The sequence below is a fragment of the Rousettus aegyptiacus genome, unplaced genomic scaffold (genome assembly GCF_014176215.1).
Source record: "Rousettus aegyptiacus isolate mRouAeg1 unplaced genomic scaffold, mRouAeg1.p scaffold_m13_p_1, whole genome shotgun sequence".
NCBI lineage: Eukaryota > Metazoa > Chordata > Mammalia > Chiroptera > Pteropodidae > Rousettus > Rousettus aegyptiacus.
In genome coordinates, this window is record NW_023416284.1 from 42,908,895 (window position 1) to 42,923,031 (window position 14,137).

At 40.0% G+C, this 14,137-nt stretch overlaps 1 protein-coding gene and 1 pseudogene across 2 annotated transcripts in view; both read left to right on the forward strand.

Annotated features, from left to right (window-relative positions):
- The window catches only part of PGM1 (phosphoglucomutase 1), a 53,296-nt gene that overhangs the window by 10,333 nt on the left and 28,826 nt on the right, over nucleotides 1-14,137 (forward strand). Inside the window, exon 1 of one of the 2 annotated variants that reach the window (XM_016140400.2) lies at nucleotides 10,316-10,803. The exons of the other annotated variant lie outside the window; for it this stretch is intronic. Within the exon in view, the coding sequence (XP_015995886.1) occupies nucleotides 10,504-10,803 (300 nt within the window). The 5' untranslated portion in view covers nucleotides 10,316-10,503. Of the gene's footprint in view, nucleotides 1-10,315; nucleotides 10,804-14,137 lie in introns of those variants that run through there. 2 annotated transcript variants of the gene reach the window in all.
- Nucleotides 7,790-7,908, forward strand: LOC118605326 (annotated as a pseudogene).

The window sequence follows — 14,137 nt, forward strand, 5'->3', positions numbered from 1 at the left end:
ATGTACTATGCAATATCACTTAATTCTATTCCTTGCCCTACCAGAGAGTTTTATGAGAACTGAATAAGTGACCTTCAAAGATTTTGGGAACTCTAAGTTGCAACCCAAAGGTGAGTTGTTATGGCTGTTTTGAAATCCCTCTATTGCTTCAGAAGTCACCCCTCTGGACTAATTTAAGCCTCCTGCCAAAATAAATGTCAACATACAATTTTATCTAGCATCTCTCAAAGTCCAAAACTCAGATGGCTAAAGAATAACCAAAAGGTAAAGCTATCATGCCATTTTGAGGATCTTAGTGGGATATCAAAATCACTTCTTTTGTTAGAATTTTGTTGCTGTATAACTTGGTGTCTGACATACTTAAGTTTGATTCCTGAATATGTTTTTTATTAGCTGTTTAATCTTAGGCAAACTGCTTGAACTTTTTTTTCTTTACTCATTTGTAAAATTAAAATAATATCATAGTGGTATATTTAGGAAATAATGCACAGGAAGTTACCTAGCATAATATCTCACACAGTCCTAAGCAGGCTGTTAAACAGAGCAGTGGGGATTTTGATGGGAAATACAATTTAAACTTCTCTTTGTTATTAATAGTCCCCCAGCCACCTCCCACCTTTTCAATTTCACTTCTTTTCTTAGCTTTATCAACGACTTATCAAGATGCTCCACAGCTGTTGGCCTATAAATTTCAGAACAGAAATGCCTTTCTTATAAAGAGTGTTTCACGCACAAGGTGGGTGGGGTAGGGGACCTGTTCTACATAACATTAGGTTTTCATTAACATGTTATCAGCCCGATACTCAGTTATCTCATCTCAAAAAAAAAAACACAGCAGCCAGCCTCTGTGAGCAAAATTATTCCTAAGTAGCTTAAGTACTAGTCAGAGTGTTTGGTATTTGCATACCAGGTCTACCCATTAGGGTTTTAGGAGACTGCTCCTAGTAATGATTGGATCTGCTTGCTCCACCAACTTCTAAACAATACTTGAGGGAGTGCTTTCTATCCCTCGCACATTTACTGAGCGTTTTTTTCAGTGCTCAGGATTGTGCTGTGCGCTTGGGGCATACACAGTTCATAGGACGGTCTCCGGTTCCCAGTGGAGCTCATGGTCCGGTGGGCATTACAATACAGTGAGACAAGTGCCTCCTCAGGTATCATTGTGAGCTCTGGGGAGTATGCATGGATAGGTGGTCAGAGGGAGCTTCCAGGAGAGACGCATTTGAGCCAAGTCCTGGTGGATAATGAAAAGGAAGCCAAGAAAAAGTGGAAACATTCTACGTTGAGGGAGCAGCACAGACAAAACAAGGGAGCCATTGTAGAAAGTAAGCAAGCCCATAGACTTAAGACTTTAAAAAAGAATTCATCTTTCCTGCTGCATTGCAGGAAGGGAGGAGGGCAGCAAGGCAGCAATTGATGAGTTAGCACAACACAGGTCCTTAACCCCTGAGGCTTTCTTTTCTAAACAGGCCAGCCTAAGACCCAGTTTGAGAATTATCTTATGCCCTTAATGGGAAGGGAGAATCTTGAAGACTTAGGTTCGTGAACCTATGAAGCTAACCCTCCCCATAAGGGGCTCTATCAGTTTGCCAAGACTATCTTTAAATTTTTTTTTATATAATTTGTTGGGGTAACATTGGTTAATAACATTATTTAAATTTCAGATGTACAATTTTACAATACGACATCCATATACACTATTGTGTGCTCACCACCTAAAGTCTAGTCTCCTTCCGTCACCATATATTCGACCCCCTTTACCCTCCACCCCCTTCCCCTCTGGTAACCATCATTCTGTTGTCTGTATCTATGAGTTTGTGTTTTTGCTTGTTGGTATGTTTGTTTTATTTGCTGATTCTGTGTCTTTAACCAGTAGGTTACAGGACATATAACAGTCTGTATGTGACCCGATGTTTTCATTAGGGAAAGTCTTTTAACTTGGGTTGGCCAATCAAAACCCATATTATAGAATGCATAACTCACAGTTCACTAAGTTAAATCACGCATTTATGGTCATAAAAATTTATCCGCCAAAATGGATGTACAGCGGGACTGTGCTGTTACCTAGAGATCGCACTCTGATATTAGTGAAGGGGTCAGCCATGACTCTCTTTTGCTCTTGTTAGCTTTAATCTCTCTTTCTCACCACTTTTTCTACACCACGCTGAAGTTCACTTTGTGGAATGAGCACCATGAATTCCTCTCTGTCTCTCTGCCTGCTGTTATCCAGTGCCCCCCTTGGAAGCAGCACAAGTTTTCGGCCTCAACCAGACTAAGCAGCTCTCCTCCCTTATGATTGCAGTTTCTGGTTCTTTTCCTTGTGCTGTAGAAGCTTCCTAAAATGTCCGTTCTCAGGTGGAGGGTGTTTTGTTGTGGATGCCCTGTGCTTTGGGAGTGGCATGTGATGGTGGGAATAATTTCATAGTTGAGGCTGATTCAGGAGGGAAGATCACTTACTTGACTACTGGAGAAACTTCCCTCCATTTATCAAAAATGCTATTCACAGAAGTCATTTAATCCTCTTCCTTCAACAGTATAGCCATCCAAACGTTTATTGACTCTCCACTATACTTCATTTCAGGTACTGAGGTTCCAAAATGAATCAAGTGCTGTCTTTCTCCTCACCACTGAGCAGAGGACGAGGCTTATACATACCAAACCCTGGCACACACTCTGTTATTTAGTGATGGAAACCAAACACTCTGGGGCAAAGAAAAGGGGTGTGCGTGGGGGGAGGAGTCTACCAGGGGGCCTCTCACATAGACCAGTGACCCTGCTGCAAAGGGCTCCGCTGTCCTTGGACCTGTCCCTAATTTACGAATAAGAAAACCGAGACCAGAGGACATACACAGCCAGAAGGTGGCAAAGGCAGGATTCAGACCCAGGCCTCTCTGACTCCGTAGCCCTCTGGTTGGAGCAGATACTGTAGATTCCCTCCTCCACCTTTTCCCTGGCCCATTGTAGATGTTTAATCCACCACACAGACCATGTAGACTGACCCATATCTCTGATTCTCTCCTGCCTGGGCTCACCTGCTGTAGAGATCAGGGCAATGTGTTAGAAGGATGTGATCAGTCTTTATTAATATCTCTTTCTATTTTGGGGAGTCCAGATAACATTTATTGAGTGGCTTCTCTGTGGCCAGGCGTGTTAAGCACTTTACATGCCTTTCCGTATTTACTTTTGGAACCTTTAGAGGAAATTTTACTATTTTCATTTTACAACAACTCGGGCTCACGAAAGATATCCCCTCTTTGTGTCCACCTTCACTCATTTCGTTTATAGTTGGACATCCTAATTTGGCCAGGCCATGTTGGAAAAATTCTTAATGACAAGACAGAGAGTAACTTCACCTTTCCTCTGTTCTTAAAAACCCAGAAATCTTGGCACATGTTAATTATTTGATAGAGGGCCGACCACTGTCTGGCACAAAACTCTAGGGGGCATGATTCCCGTGGTATTCCAGGTGAATGGGACCCCCGGGGTTGTGCAATGCCACCGGAGCTGGTTGGTGCGCCCCCTGGTGAGGCTGTGGGAATGCTTGCTTGTTTTCTCGTTTTCCACCAGAAGAGGGAAACATACAACCGTGAATGATTTGAAAATAAGAATTCTTTAGATAGATCTCTTGTTACGAGAGGATTTTAATACATAGTTCCTGGTAATAGCCAGAATACGAGAAAATATTCTGTTAGCTCCAAATTAATATTCTTAAAGGATTTAAATGAAAAAATTTTGAAGATACTCCAAAAGAAATAAAAGATATATAAATTTTTTATGTAAACCATCTAAATTGCTTGATCAAAATGGTTGAATATTGGTAAGCTGTAATAAAACAGAGTCTTCCTCATGTGTGCATTATGTATGAAAGGGATTACTAAGCCCTGTGCATCTTCAAATTGAGACTGTTTTTAGATTTAACCACACAAATTAAGAGTGGTATTTGTGGAGGTGGGGGATACCTTCTGTAACTTTTTCTCTCCTCCGAGCACTCTTAGCTCCCTTGCGAGCTCCCAGGTTAGCACTTTTTACTCCATTTTTAAAATGATTTGTTGGCTTATCTGTCTCTCCTTTTAGGTCAAAAGTTTCTTGGCAACTTGAGTCTTGTCAACTTCACGTGGTGCACAATGAAAATGCCTGGTGAAGTGAATTCTGTAAGTCAGTTTATGCAGTAACTGTTGGGTACATGGATGTGTAAACAGATGGACAACAGACTGACGGATGCTAGAGGATGTACGTAGCTCCGAGGCAGCTGTTTTGTTTTTAACTTCAAAATATGCTTCAGGAACCTTTTTGAATCTGGGATTCTGTACAGCTCTAAGCCATCTGGCCCTTGTAATTCTTCTGGCCTTGTACCTTCTTTATAGTTTAATGTAATTTCTCCTTTTCTTTAAAGAACATTTCCTAACTCTTAAAACACATATACCCATAAATAGGTATGAAACACAGCTACATATTTTCAGATTGATTCAAGGCAGTAATAAAAGCTAGCACTTAAGTAGGGCTCACAAGGCACTAGGACTAGCCATGCAAAGCTCTTTACATTTATTAACTTATCGTATCTTCATACAGCAAACCTATGCAGTAGGTGTTATTTTCTTTTTTATTACTCCCTTTAAGAAATGCATTTTTTTAAAAACTGAGGTATAATTGACACATAACATATTAGTTTCAGGTGTACAACATAATGAGTCAATATTTGTATGTATTGTGCAATGATCACCACAGTGTCTAAGTAGGTACTGTTTTCGAAATGGGGGCACTGAGAGGTTAAGAACTTTGCCCAAGGTCACCCAACTCGTAAGTTCTACCCTTGCGTGTGCCCCTACTGTTGACTGAGGTTTCTCAGCGAAGGGGTGGAGGACGACTCTTCTTCTTGCCTGGGTAGGACAGGAGATGGAGCCTGACTCAGTTCGCGCATGGGAGCCAGGCACTACAGAGCCCTGGTCAACGCAGTGAAGAGTTATAGGTGGCGCAAGTGACAGAGACCCAGTCAGACTACAGTGAGCCTCCAGGATGACTTTATTATAAGGCTAGAGGGATGTCTCTTGAAAGCCAAGGGCAAGGTACGCAGTTGGGCCTCACAGGAGCCAGTTGGGGGCCTCAAGTGGTTTGTGTTCACAGATAACATTCCCCAATTCTCATGTCTCATGAATCTGAAGCCCCTACCCTCTAGAGAAGATTCACTTAACCTATTTTCTGCTTGATTGTATTATGAATTATTTTCTAATTCTTCCTGTACATCAGGTCCACAACTCTTAGAAATGTCTAAATGAGTTGGATCCTTCATAGTTCTCATGTATTTCCAGGTATCATCTGGCTGCCAGTCACAATTCTGTGGATATTCTCATGACACAACTATCCTTGCCCCACAGCTCCTGGGCTAACCTGGCTTCCCAACTCAGGGACTGGGAATCTGACTAGTGTACTTTTGAGTTCTGATTCTAGATTCTTAGGAGAGAAAATATGATTGATTCTGCTTTGGTCAGATGTCTACCTATTGTGATCAGGGCTTGGCATCAGGGTCCTGTAGCAGCAACACAGGCCTAGGAGTCTACTCTTGTTAGGTGGGATAGGGGACAGTTTTTAGAGAAGAGAGGGATTGAGTCGAAGATGCTATGTGGAAAAGGGTCAGAGGAAAGAGAGATGTTCAGGTCGGGTCTTTGTATTGGAAGAGAAAAACCCCAACAGATTTTTTGGAACATTTAGCTTCCTCCTGCTTAAACACTTCCATAGCTTCTCGTGCCTACAAAATAAACTTCAGTGTGGTTTATGAGACTCTATAATCTTATCCCAACTGTTTCTCCAGTCTCACCCCATCACTATAACCTCTTGAGAGCCATAGCTCTGTAAATGCACCTCTGGGACAGCACCGATACCACCATGCCATGATGACTCCTTTTTGGTACAAACTTCTTAGGAACAAACATCCGTCTACATATTTTTCATATTGTTACATCATTTTGTAGTTCACAGAAGCTTTTATAGACATTCAGTGAGGTCATCTTCACAAAAACCTTGTGAGGCAGGTAGTATCACACTTAAGAGGTGAAGAAATTAAGAATCAGAAGGGCGAGGTGGCTCACATTTACTGATAAACTGCTACATGCTGGACACAGTACTAATATCTTCATGCATATTACCTGATTCAATTCTCAGAACAACCTCGAGAGCTATGCCTATTTTATAGGCTCAGTTCAGTTAAGTTGCTCAATATTGTACCTCTCATACGTTTTAGAGACAAAGAACTGTGCCCTGGCCGTGTCTGACTCTTAAACCTGTGATCTTTGCAGTATCCTGCAGTGCCTGGGGCTGGCGTTTAACACCATACTGTTGGTTGGAGAAATGAATGACTGTTTCCCAGCTTGTGTTTCCTGTCACTGGTGTCAAACCCCTCAAGCAGTCAGGGGGCAGGCACCCGCAGCTGTCACAAGCACATGGCCTCAAGCTGGGGGTCTGATGTTCTTGCTGCTTTTAGTTCAAGTAGTAGTTTTCTTTCCAGAGCTTATACCTGGAGACAGGTTTAGCAGTTCCATCCCCTTTGCCCACCTTTGTGGCATTTGCTAAAAAAGAACTCTTTTTGGTCAGGCGTCTACCTGTGACACGGTGAACTGTTCAGGCCCTGGTTGTGACCTTCATATAAGTCCTGGGAAATAGTAGTTAGCTCCCTAGTAAATGTTTATTGATGGAAAGGAAGGGAGGGAGGGGAAAAGAAGAGGGATGAAGGATTGTAAGGAGGAGGGAGGAGGAAGGAAAGGAAGGAAAGGAAGGAAAAGAAGAAGGAAGAAAGGCTTGGCAGGACTATAGTTTCCACTGTGTTCCACTAGGAAGGTATCATTGCTGATTGGAATGGGAGCTGGAGTCTTTGTGAAGCTGGGAGTGAAGGGGTTCATAACTCTGCCATTGTGAAATTGATTGGACCCAAGACCAGTATGAAAGTTTCTTGTCTGAAGGGAGTAATCCTTAAATCCCCCATATGGTTTAAATGTAATTTGTGTCATTGTGAAGGAGTACTGGCAATGCAGGCGAATTCATTAGGCCAAATTGGGTTCGCTATGCTCGACAGTAGCGTTTCCGAAGATGAAGTTCAACCTTTGCTGGAGAGCTAAAACAAATGAGTTTCTTAATAGCTGCCCCACTTAGTCTGAGCGTCTTAGGAAGCTTAATGTTTTTAATGCCTCTTCTTTTTTACCACACTTCACAGTCCATCTAACATTGCTGCTTCTGGTAATATTTTTATATGGGGTTGAGTGCTACAGTGTCCATAAAATTATGACTCAGACCCATTTTTAGAATAGAAGCTTTTCTAGGGCAAGAATTATGTTTTTTTGAGGGAGTTGGCTTTGCATGTTGACTAACACCAGCCTGGCATATGTAGTTGCTGAAAACGGCACTCTCTGTTTTGGGTTTCCTCTGGAACCTTAGATTTGGCATGCACTTAAGTTGCTGGGTGTTCATCCACATGTGCAAGAGCCACTAGAGGTGGGAATACTCCCCCATCTGTGCCTAGCTGTCAAGCTGACTCATACTTGGGAAGTAAAAAGGTACATGTGCCCACACAGATGTTGCCGCCCAGGAGGGAGACAGTAGATTCACATAGTAACCTCATTCCATAGGTTAGACACATATGACCTCTTGATGCTCAACCACTGCTATTACCATTTGCATTAAATGATTTTTTAAATATGAAGATGACCAAATGGGGAGGTACCTTTAAAAATCTTGAAATGAAGAGGCAAACAAATAATGAACTTCAAGATGGCATGTCAAGTATTAAGACTGGAAGAGTACTGTCTATGACCATGCCACCCTGACCATGCCCGATCTTGTCTGATCTTGGAAGCTAAGCAGGGTCAAGCCTGGTTAGTACTTGGATGGGAGACCACCTAGGAGGACCAGGTACTATAAGCATTTTTTAAAAAGCAGTAAAAGACTGGAGGAGCACCAGCATTATTAAGATTGCAATAACTACTTTAAAAAAAAAAACAACCTTTTTTTTAACCTTTAAGAATCTGAATAGTTACATTTGGAAGACTTTCTGAATCAGTCAAGTTTTAGATCGTTAAAAACTGGTACTAGGCCCAAGAACAGGCTTAATTCTAGAAAAGTGTAGCTTTTACAACACTCGCAATGTGAAAAAATATTTTTAGAAATAAGCTTTGTTCACATGAACACACACTGATAAGCTATGGTGTTCTAGTATCTGATGTGCACACAGTCTTCCAGAAAAAAGAAAGCATTTGCCACCCTTTGAAACAAGATCTGTTAGGTCTCGTGTGGTGAATGAACCCACATTTATGCTTTATTTTTTGTTTAACATTTATTTTGAAGTTGTATACTTATGCCTTGGTTCTTCATAATTTCTCATTTTATGGAATTGATTAACCACAAGCTAGCTGAAATAAATAAATGTGTTGGAAAGAAACCCAACAAAACATTATTCTCCTAGTTCCAGCTTTAGAAGGAGCTTCACTGAGAGAGTGACAGACCACCGTCAGAGAACATGCTGGAGTGTGTGGGCGGAGATGGTTTGGTTGGGGTTGCTGGAGCACACTCTTGTGACCATGTGTCCCTGAATCTACCCTTGGATTTCAAGATCTTATTAAGAAAACTACCAATTATGTGGTTGGTTGTTTTATTATTCCCAATGAAAAGATTATTGGGTTGATATTTCATGAATCTGGATCTATTATTAAATATGTCAAAACACTTATGCTGGCCTAATTTGCTAGCCTGTTTGAAACCAGAGGAAACTTGGCACCGAACTTAAAAATATGAATTAAAAAAAATGCATTGCAGGAAGTTGAAAAACAGTGGGTGTGTAAACTACTATTAATAAAGCTAGCTTACTTTGTAAATTAATTTCTAAGAAATTTTAGTTTTAAAAATGAAGTAAGCAAAAATAAGTAATAAAAGGTAATCATTTTTTGGCTGGCTGGTTTTCATGTCTTGTGAATCATTTTAATGTTTTGTCTCGAGGTCTTTCCTGCACATGGGCCAGCCCCATTGCCCCATTTGTCATTTGAAGAAGAACAGGCTCCTTTGCCAGAGACTGCTTTCTGCTCATGAGCCCAATGGCTCTACTGGCCCTGCTCAGAGCAGTCCGTGGAACACAGGGGCATTCGTGCCTCGGAGAGGGTCGCCTGCTGCTCTCAGCCCCTGTTTACTTTTGGACCTTGCTAAAAGTCTGGAAAATAGTCAGATTTAGTTTGTCAAGGGATTATTCACTTTCCTTGAAAACCTTGACTCCTTAGTGGACGTCAAACTCTCCAAACATGTGATGTAACTAATCCTGGTTTACTTTTTAAGCATCCTTAACCAGTTCACCAAAACCTTGACAATGGAGCTTCTTAATTGGCAACTTCTGCTGAACCAGGTAAAGAACACACATGTATGCACTTAAGTAGATTTTTAGTAAAATCTCAGGGATCAAATGGGGTTGAATATCGTATTCAGGTAGAATGTCTTTATGTATGTTTGGTTCTTCAAATGTGAAAGACTTAAACTGCTTCACTAAAAATGTTTTCTTAAAAGCCAAGTCTATTTGAAGCTGAGAAAATCAAAACACAAAATTTAATCTTATGTTTATAGTATTTTTCCAAATAATAACTTGATGAAACCTCATGCACTCAGAAAGACATACCTTTTCCCCATATTCTGCTTACATCTTCAAGGATTTGGTACATCTCCATCCCCAATTTTTCATAAGTTAAAAGGAATGATCAAGCTGTTGGTCATTTTGGGCATATTTATAGGTATCTGTTCTAGAACTGAATATTATTTTGTTAAATTCTTGGTAGTCAATGAATAAATTTGTTCTATTAGATCATTTTTTTCTTCTAACCGAGATTGCACATGGGAAGTAAAAAAAATCACTTGGGTATCAAAATGACAGTGATGCAAGAAAACCAGAGGTAACCGAGATCCTTCACATCCATTTTAAGATTGACCTTTAACTTGTTAGATGGCATGGAACAACTTTAGTTGCAGATGGCCTTCTCAGTGAGGCTCAGGATACCTAGAGAGGCTCTGGTTTAAGGGGTGTTGGGAGTAGGGTGTCTTGTTCACAAACCTGCTTCTTGGGTCTGCACTTGCTCCGTCTATGCCTGGGCTCTGGGAGTGGAGTCTGGCAGCCATCTGGTGTTTGTAACTGAAGTCTGCCTCATGCAGCAGCCTTCAGAGTTATCTCCACCCTAACGGGAACATGAGGCAAAAATAATTGAAGGGTATTTGGCTTGGTTATGTGGGCAGAAGTGTCCTCATCAAAACAACTTTGAAGATCTGCTTTGCGTGTGAGCGTGGGTGGGTGTGTGGCCTTTAACTTTTCACAAGGGGCTACGACAACAAGGAATTAACCCAGCTTCCTTCTTGAGAGTGATCATCCAGGCACAACCTCTATTTTGGTTATTCAGACGACACAGTTGCAGCTTTAGGTTGGACAGACCAGTTTGTGGATCTTGACTGCTTTCTGGATACCCTCGCTGAGCCAAGTGGTGGATATGAAAGATGAGTAATTTTAATGAGTGGATTTCTTGGAAATACTGGAAAATGGAAGAAGGTCCTCTTTCTCTGTTGACTTTTGCTACAGCTCCCTACTCTGACCAGAAGCCAGGAACTGGTGGATTACAGAAGAAAACCTATTGTTTCGAGGCAAAGCCTTGCTATCTGGAGAATTTTATCCAGAGTATATTCTTTTCCATAGACCTAAAAGATCGCCAGGGATCCTCACTGGTGGTTGGTGGAGATGGGCGGTATTTTAATAAATCAGCAATAGAAACAATAGTGCAGATGGCAGCCGCCAATGGGGTTGGTATATGATAAATATTGTTATGTTTCTGGCACTCCACGTAACCTCTTAATTTTGCAGAAATATACAAAAGTACAAAAATTTGTATGTGGTTTATACCTCAGTTCTATTAATACTTAGTTAAGTTTCATTGTGTCTTCAGAGATTAAATATTGTGAAAATGCTCCTGAAATTACAATAGTCACATTAGGATACAGGAATGTAAGTTCAGTTTATGTGTTGTGCTCTGTGTCTATTGTTTAGGCAAGTACCTGTTGCTTTTTAGACATCTAAAGCGCACCCTCAGCCTTAAGCTGTCTTATCTTCATTCTACCTAGTTTCAAGGGGTACTCTATCCTATATAAGAAGGCTCTAATGAATAGTGGAGAGAAGAGGATTTTGTTTTCTTTCAATGGCTTCCTTGTTGAAGTTCAGTCACTTGTCAAACAGGAAAATAAAAGCAAGGCCACGCCGTTGTTGATGAATCCTGGTAATCATGCAAAAATGCTAGGAAGAGATTGGAAAATGTTAGGTGTGAGCCTTCCAAGAGGACCTGTTACAGGGGAAACTGCTTGTAATGATCTTGGACACAAAGAAGCCCTGTGTGTGGTGAATTTGTGCAGCAGGGTAGAGATAATAATGCCTGTAAGGTTGTACTATAAGGAGGCTCTGCTAATTCTTTATATCGTGAAAAACTGGGTTGGCTGAATTAACCAAATCAGAAGGAATCTTTCACCAGAAAGCATTGATCTAACAATTTGCACAGTCCCACTGATTTATAGGAAGGTGGGCATCAGGACATTGCTGTTATTGCTCTGCAGATTCCTCTGTGGAACCAAAAATATATTTTTAGTGTTTTATATTAAACTTAGAAATAGTTTGGAGCACACAGTCCTTCAGTACTCGTAAATTTTAAAACATCTTTTGTATTTCCTCTCTGGAGGCAATACTGGTTCTGAGAACATTAAATTTAGCATTACCATCAAATGTGTGAAGCATTCATTTTTAGTCTATTTTAATCATATGCCAAGCAGGTGTGATTACAAAAGCCAAATTAAAACACACACACACACACACACGCACACACACACACTACCAAATTAAATTTTAAACTGTTTGTAGATCCTATTGCTTATAATGTGAAGTTCTTTTGTACCTGGTTTCCGAATCTGAATGACTCTCATGTAAAAATTGCTGATAAAGCACTCAAATATGAAATTATTATGACGCATACACATTTTAAAGATAAAATGTGACATGCTATAAATTTCACCTTTGAAGAGAGCTGCAAAGGGAACGGTATTAAGACCCTTTTAATCTTTTGAGAGAGAATGAATGGAACATTATTTCTCCGCATATATCTAGATTGTTGAATGCATCTGGTACACTGTCCCCTTTGCTGTGATATATTTGGCTTCATTTCATTTTTGTGTGGAGCTGAAAGATGTGGAAGAGGTGGTAAGAATGTGTAATTCAGGCAGACCCTAGAGACTTTCTCAGATTTACAATCTGAAGTTTTGCTAAATAATACATTTAAGTGATAATAATTGACTAAATATGGTAACTGCCTCTTTGTTAGAGCTGTGGCAGCGTAAGCAATATTTTCAAGTCTTTCCAAGGGCATTCTTTATTAAAAATAGTATTGCATTTAAAGCAGTCATGCTGCCCAACTGAATTATTTAAAACATTTAGTAGACCAATAAAGCACTTAACATCTGATAAAACCTATGAAATCCTATGTAGTTCGATTTCTTTTTCTGACATATCCTAAATTCTGAATATTTTAACATCCTTTTTAAAAATTTATTTGTACTTTTATTTTTTTCACATTCCTTTGATTGTGGGCAGAACTCTAGGAAGGAAATCTAAAGGAAAGATAACTTATTGCCACAGATTTTGGTAGAAGTCAGTGTTCCTTTTTCACCTTTGTCAGCACCCACTCTACCCATGAGCCAACTCTTGAAGGACTTCTCAGTTTAGTGATCTAAATGGAGATCATTTCATTTTTTTTCTCTTAGAACACTTTTCTCTGGTGCATTTATGGATTATAGAATATAATTTACCATTGTTAGAAGTTTCCCTTTATTTTTGTTTGCATAGAGCTGCCTACATTTACAAGAAATTTTAATGTACAAAATAATATATTGGTGGGACTCCATTTATAATACTGATATCTCGTATGGTTCCCAGAGCTTTAAACCTAGAGATACATTTAGAAATGAGAATAGCACTTGTGTATATGATTAGCAGGGTAAAGAAATGTATGTGTAACATAAGAAAATACCGGGCCCTATTTTCAATTAAAAGGAATATTTAAGTTTGTTCTCTGCCATGTTTGACTATAACATAATATGTTGGACGAACAGTGAGGTGTTTTCAGCTTAGTAGTGTGACATGAATTATGCAGGAAGGAGGAGCAGGAGAGGAAAAAGGGCAGAAAAGGCTGTTTGATGAAGGACTTCCGGCGCCAGGCTGAGGGAGTTATCTCTAAGTTGGTAAACGCCTGGAGCCAGAGAAGGATTCTTTTTTTTTTTTAATTTAATGTTTTTTGTGTGGTAAAGTATACGTAACATAAAATTTAGTGTTTTAACCAACTTTAAGTGTACAATTCAGTGGTATTAATCATGTTCAGTGTTCTGCAACCACCATCATTATCCCTTTACAGAGCTTTTTCCTCGTTTTATCTAAAACTCTGTACCCACTAAACAATAACTTCCCAGTCTCCCCCACCCGTAGACCCTGGCAACCTGTGTTCTTCCTTCTGTCTATGAATTTGCCTATTCAGTGTACCTTGTATATCCAATGGAATATGTATATTACATTGGAATAATGCAATACTTGTCCCTTTGGGTCCAACTTATTTTACTTAATACGTTTTTAAGGTTCATCCATGTTGTAGCACGTATCAGAATTTCATCCCTTTTTAAGGCAAAGTAATATTCCACTGTGTGTATATACTGTATTTTGTCTATCCATTCATCTGTTGGTGGATATTTGGGTTGCTTCCACTTTTGGCAATTGTGTATAATGGTATTATGAACATGAGTTTATAAGTTATCCATTTGAGCCTGCTTTCTTTTGTTTCTATACCTAGAAGTGGAATTTCTGGACCATATGGTAGAGACAAGGTTTTTGAGTGTGTGTAGGGGGGACACAGCTAGAACTATAGTTTAAAAAGATGAACTAGGTGGGCCTGAGGAAGTAAGATAGATTCAGCCAAGGTAGAGCAAAGCAGCTATTACAGACTTCCTTAAGGGGAGAAGGGAATAGAACAGTATCTCTCCAATATCAAGTTGAAGATTAATATTCCTGAGGACGATTCGAAGGAAAGAGTCTTCTCTGGAAGGGGATATC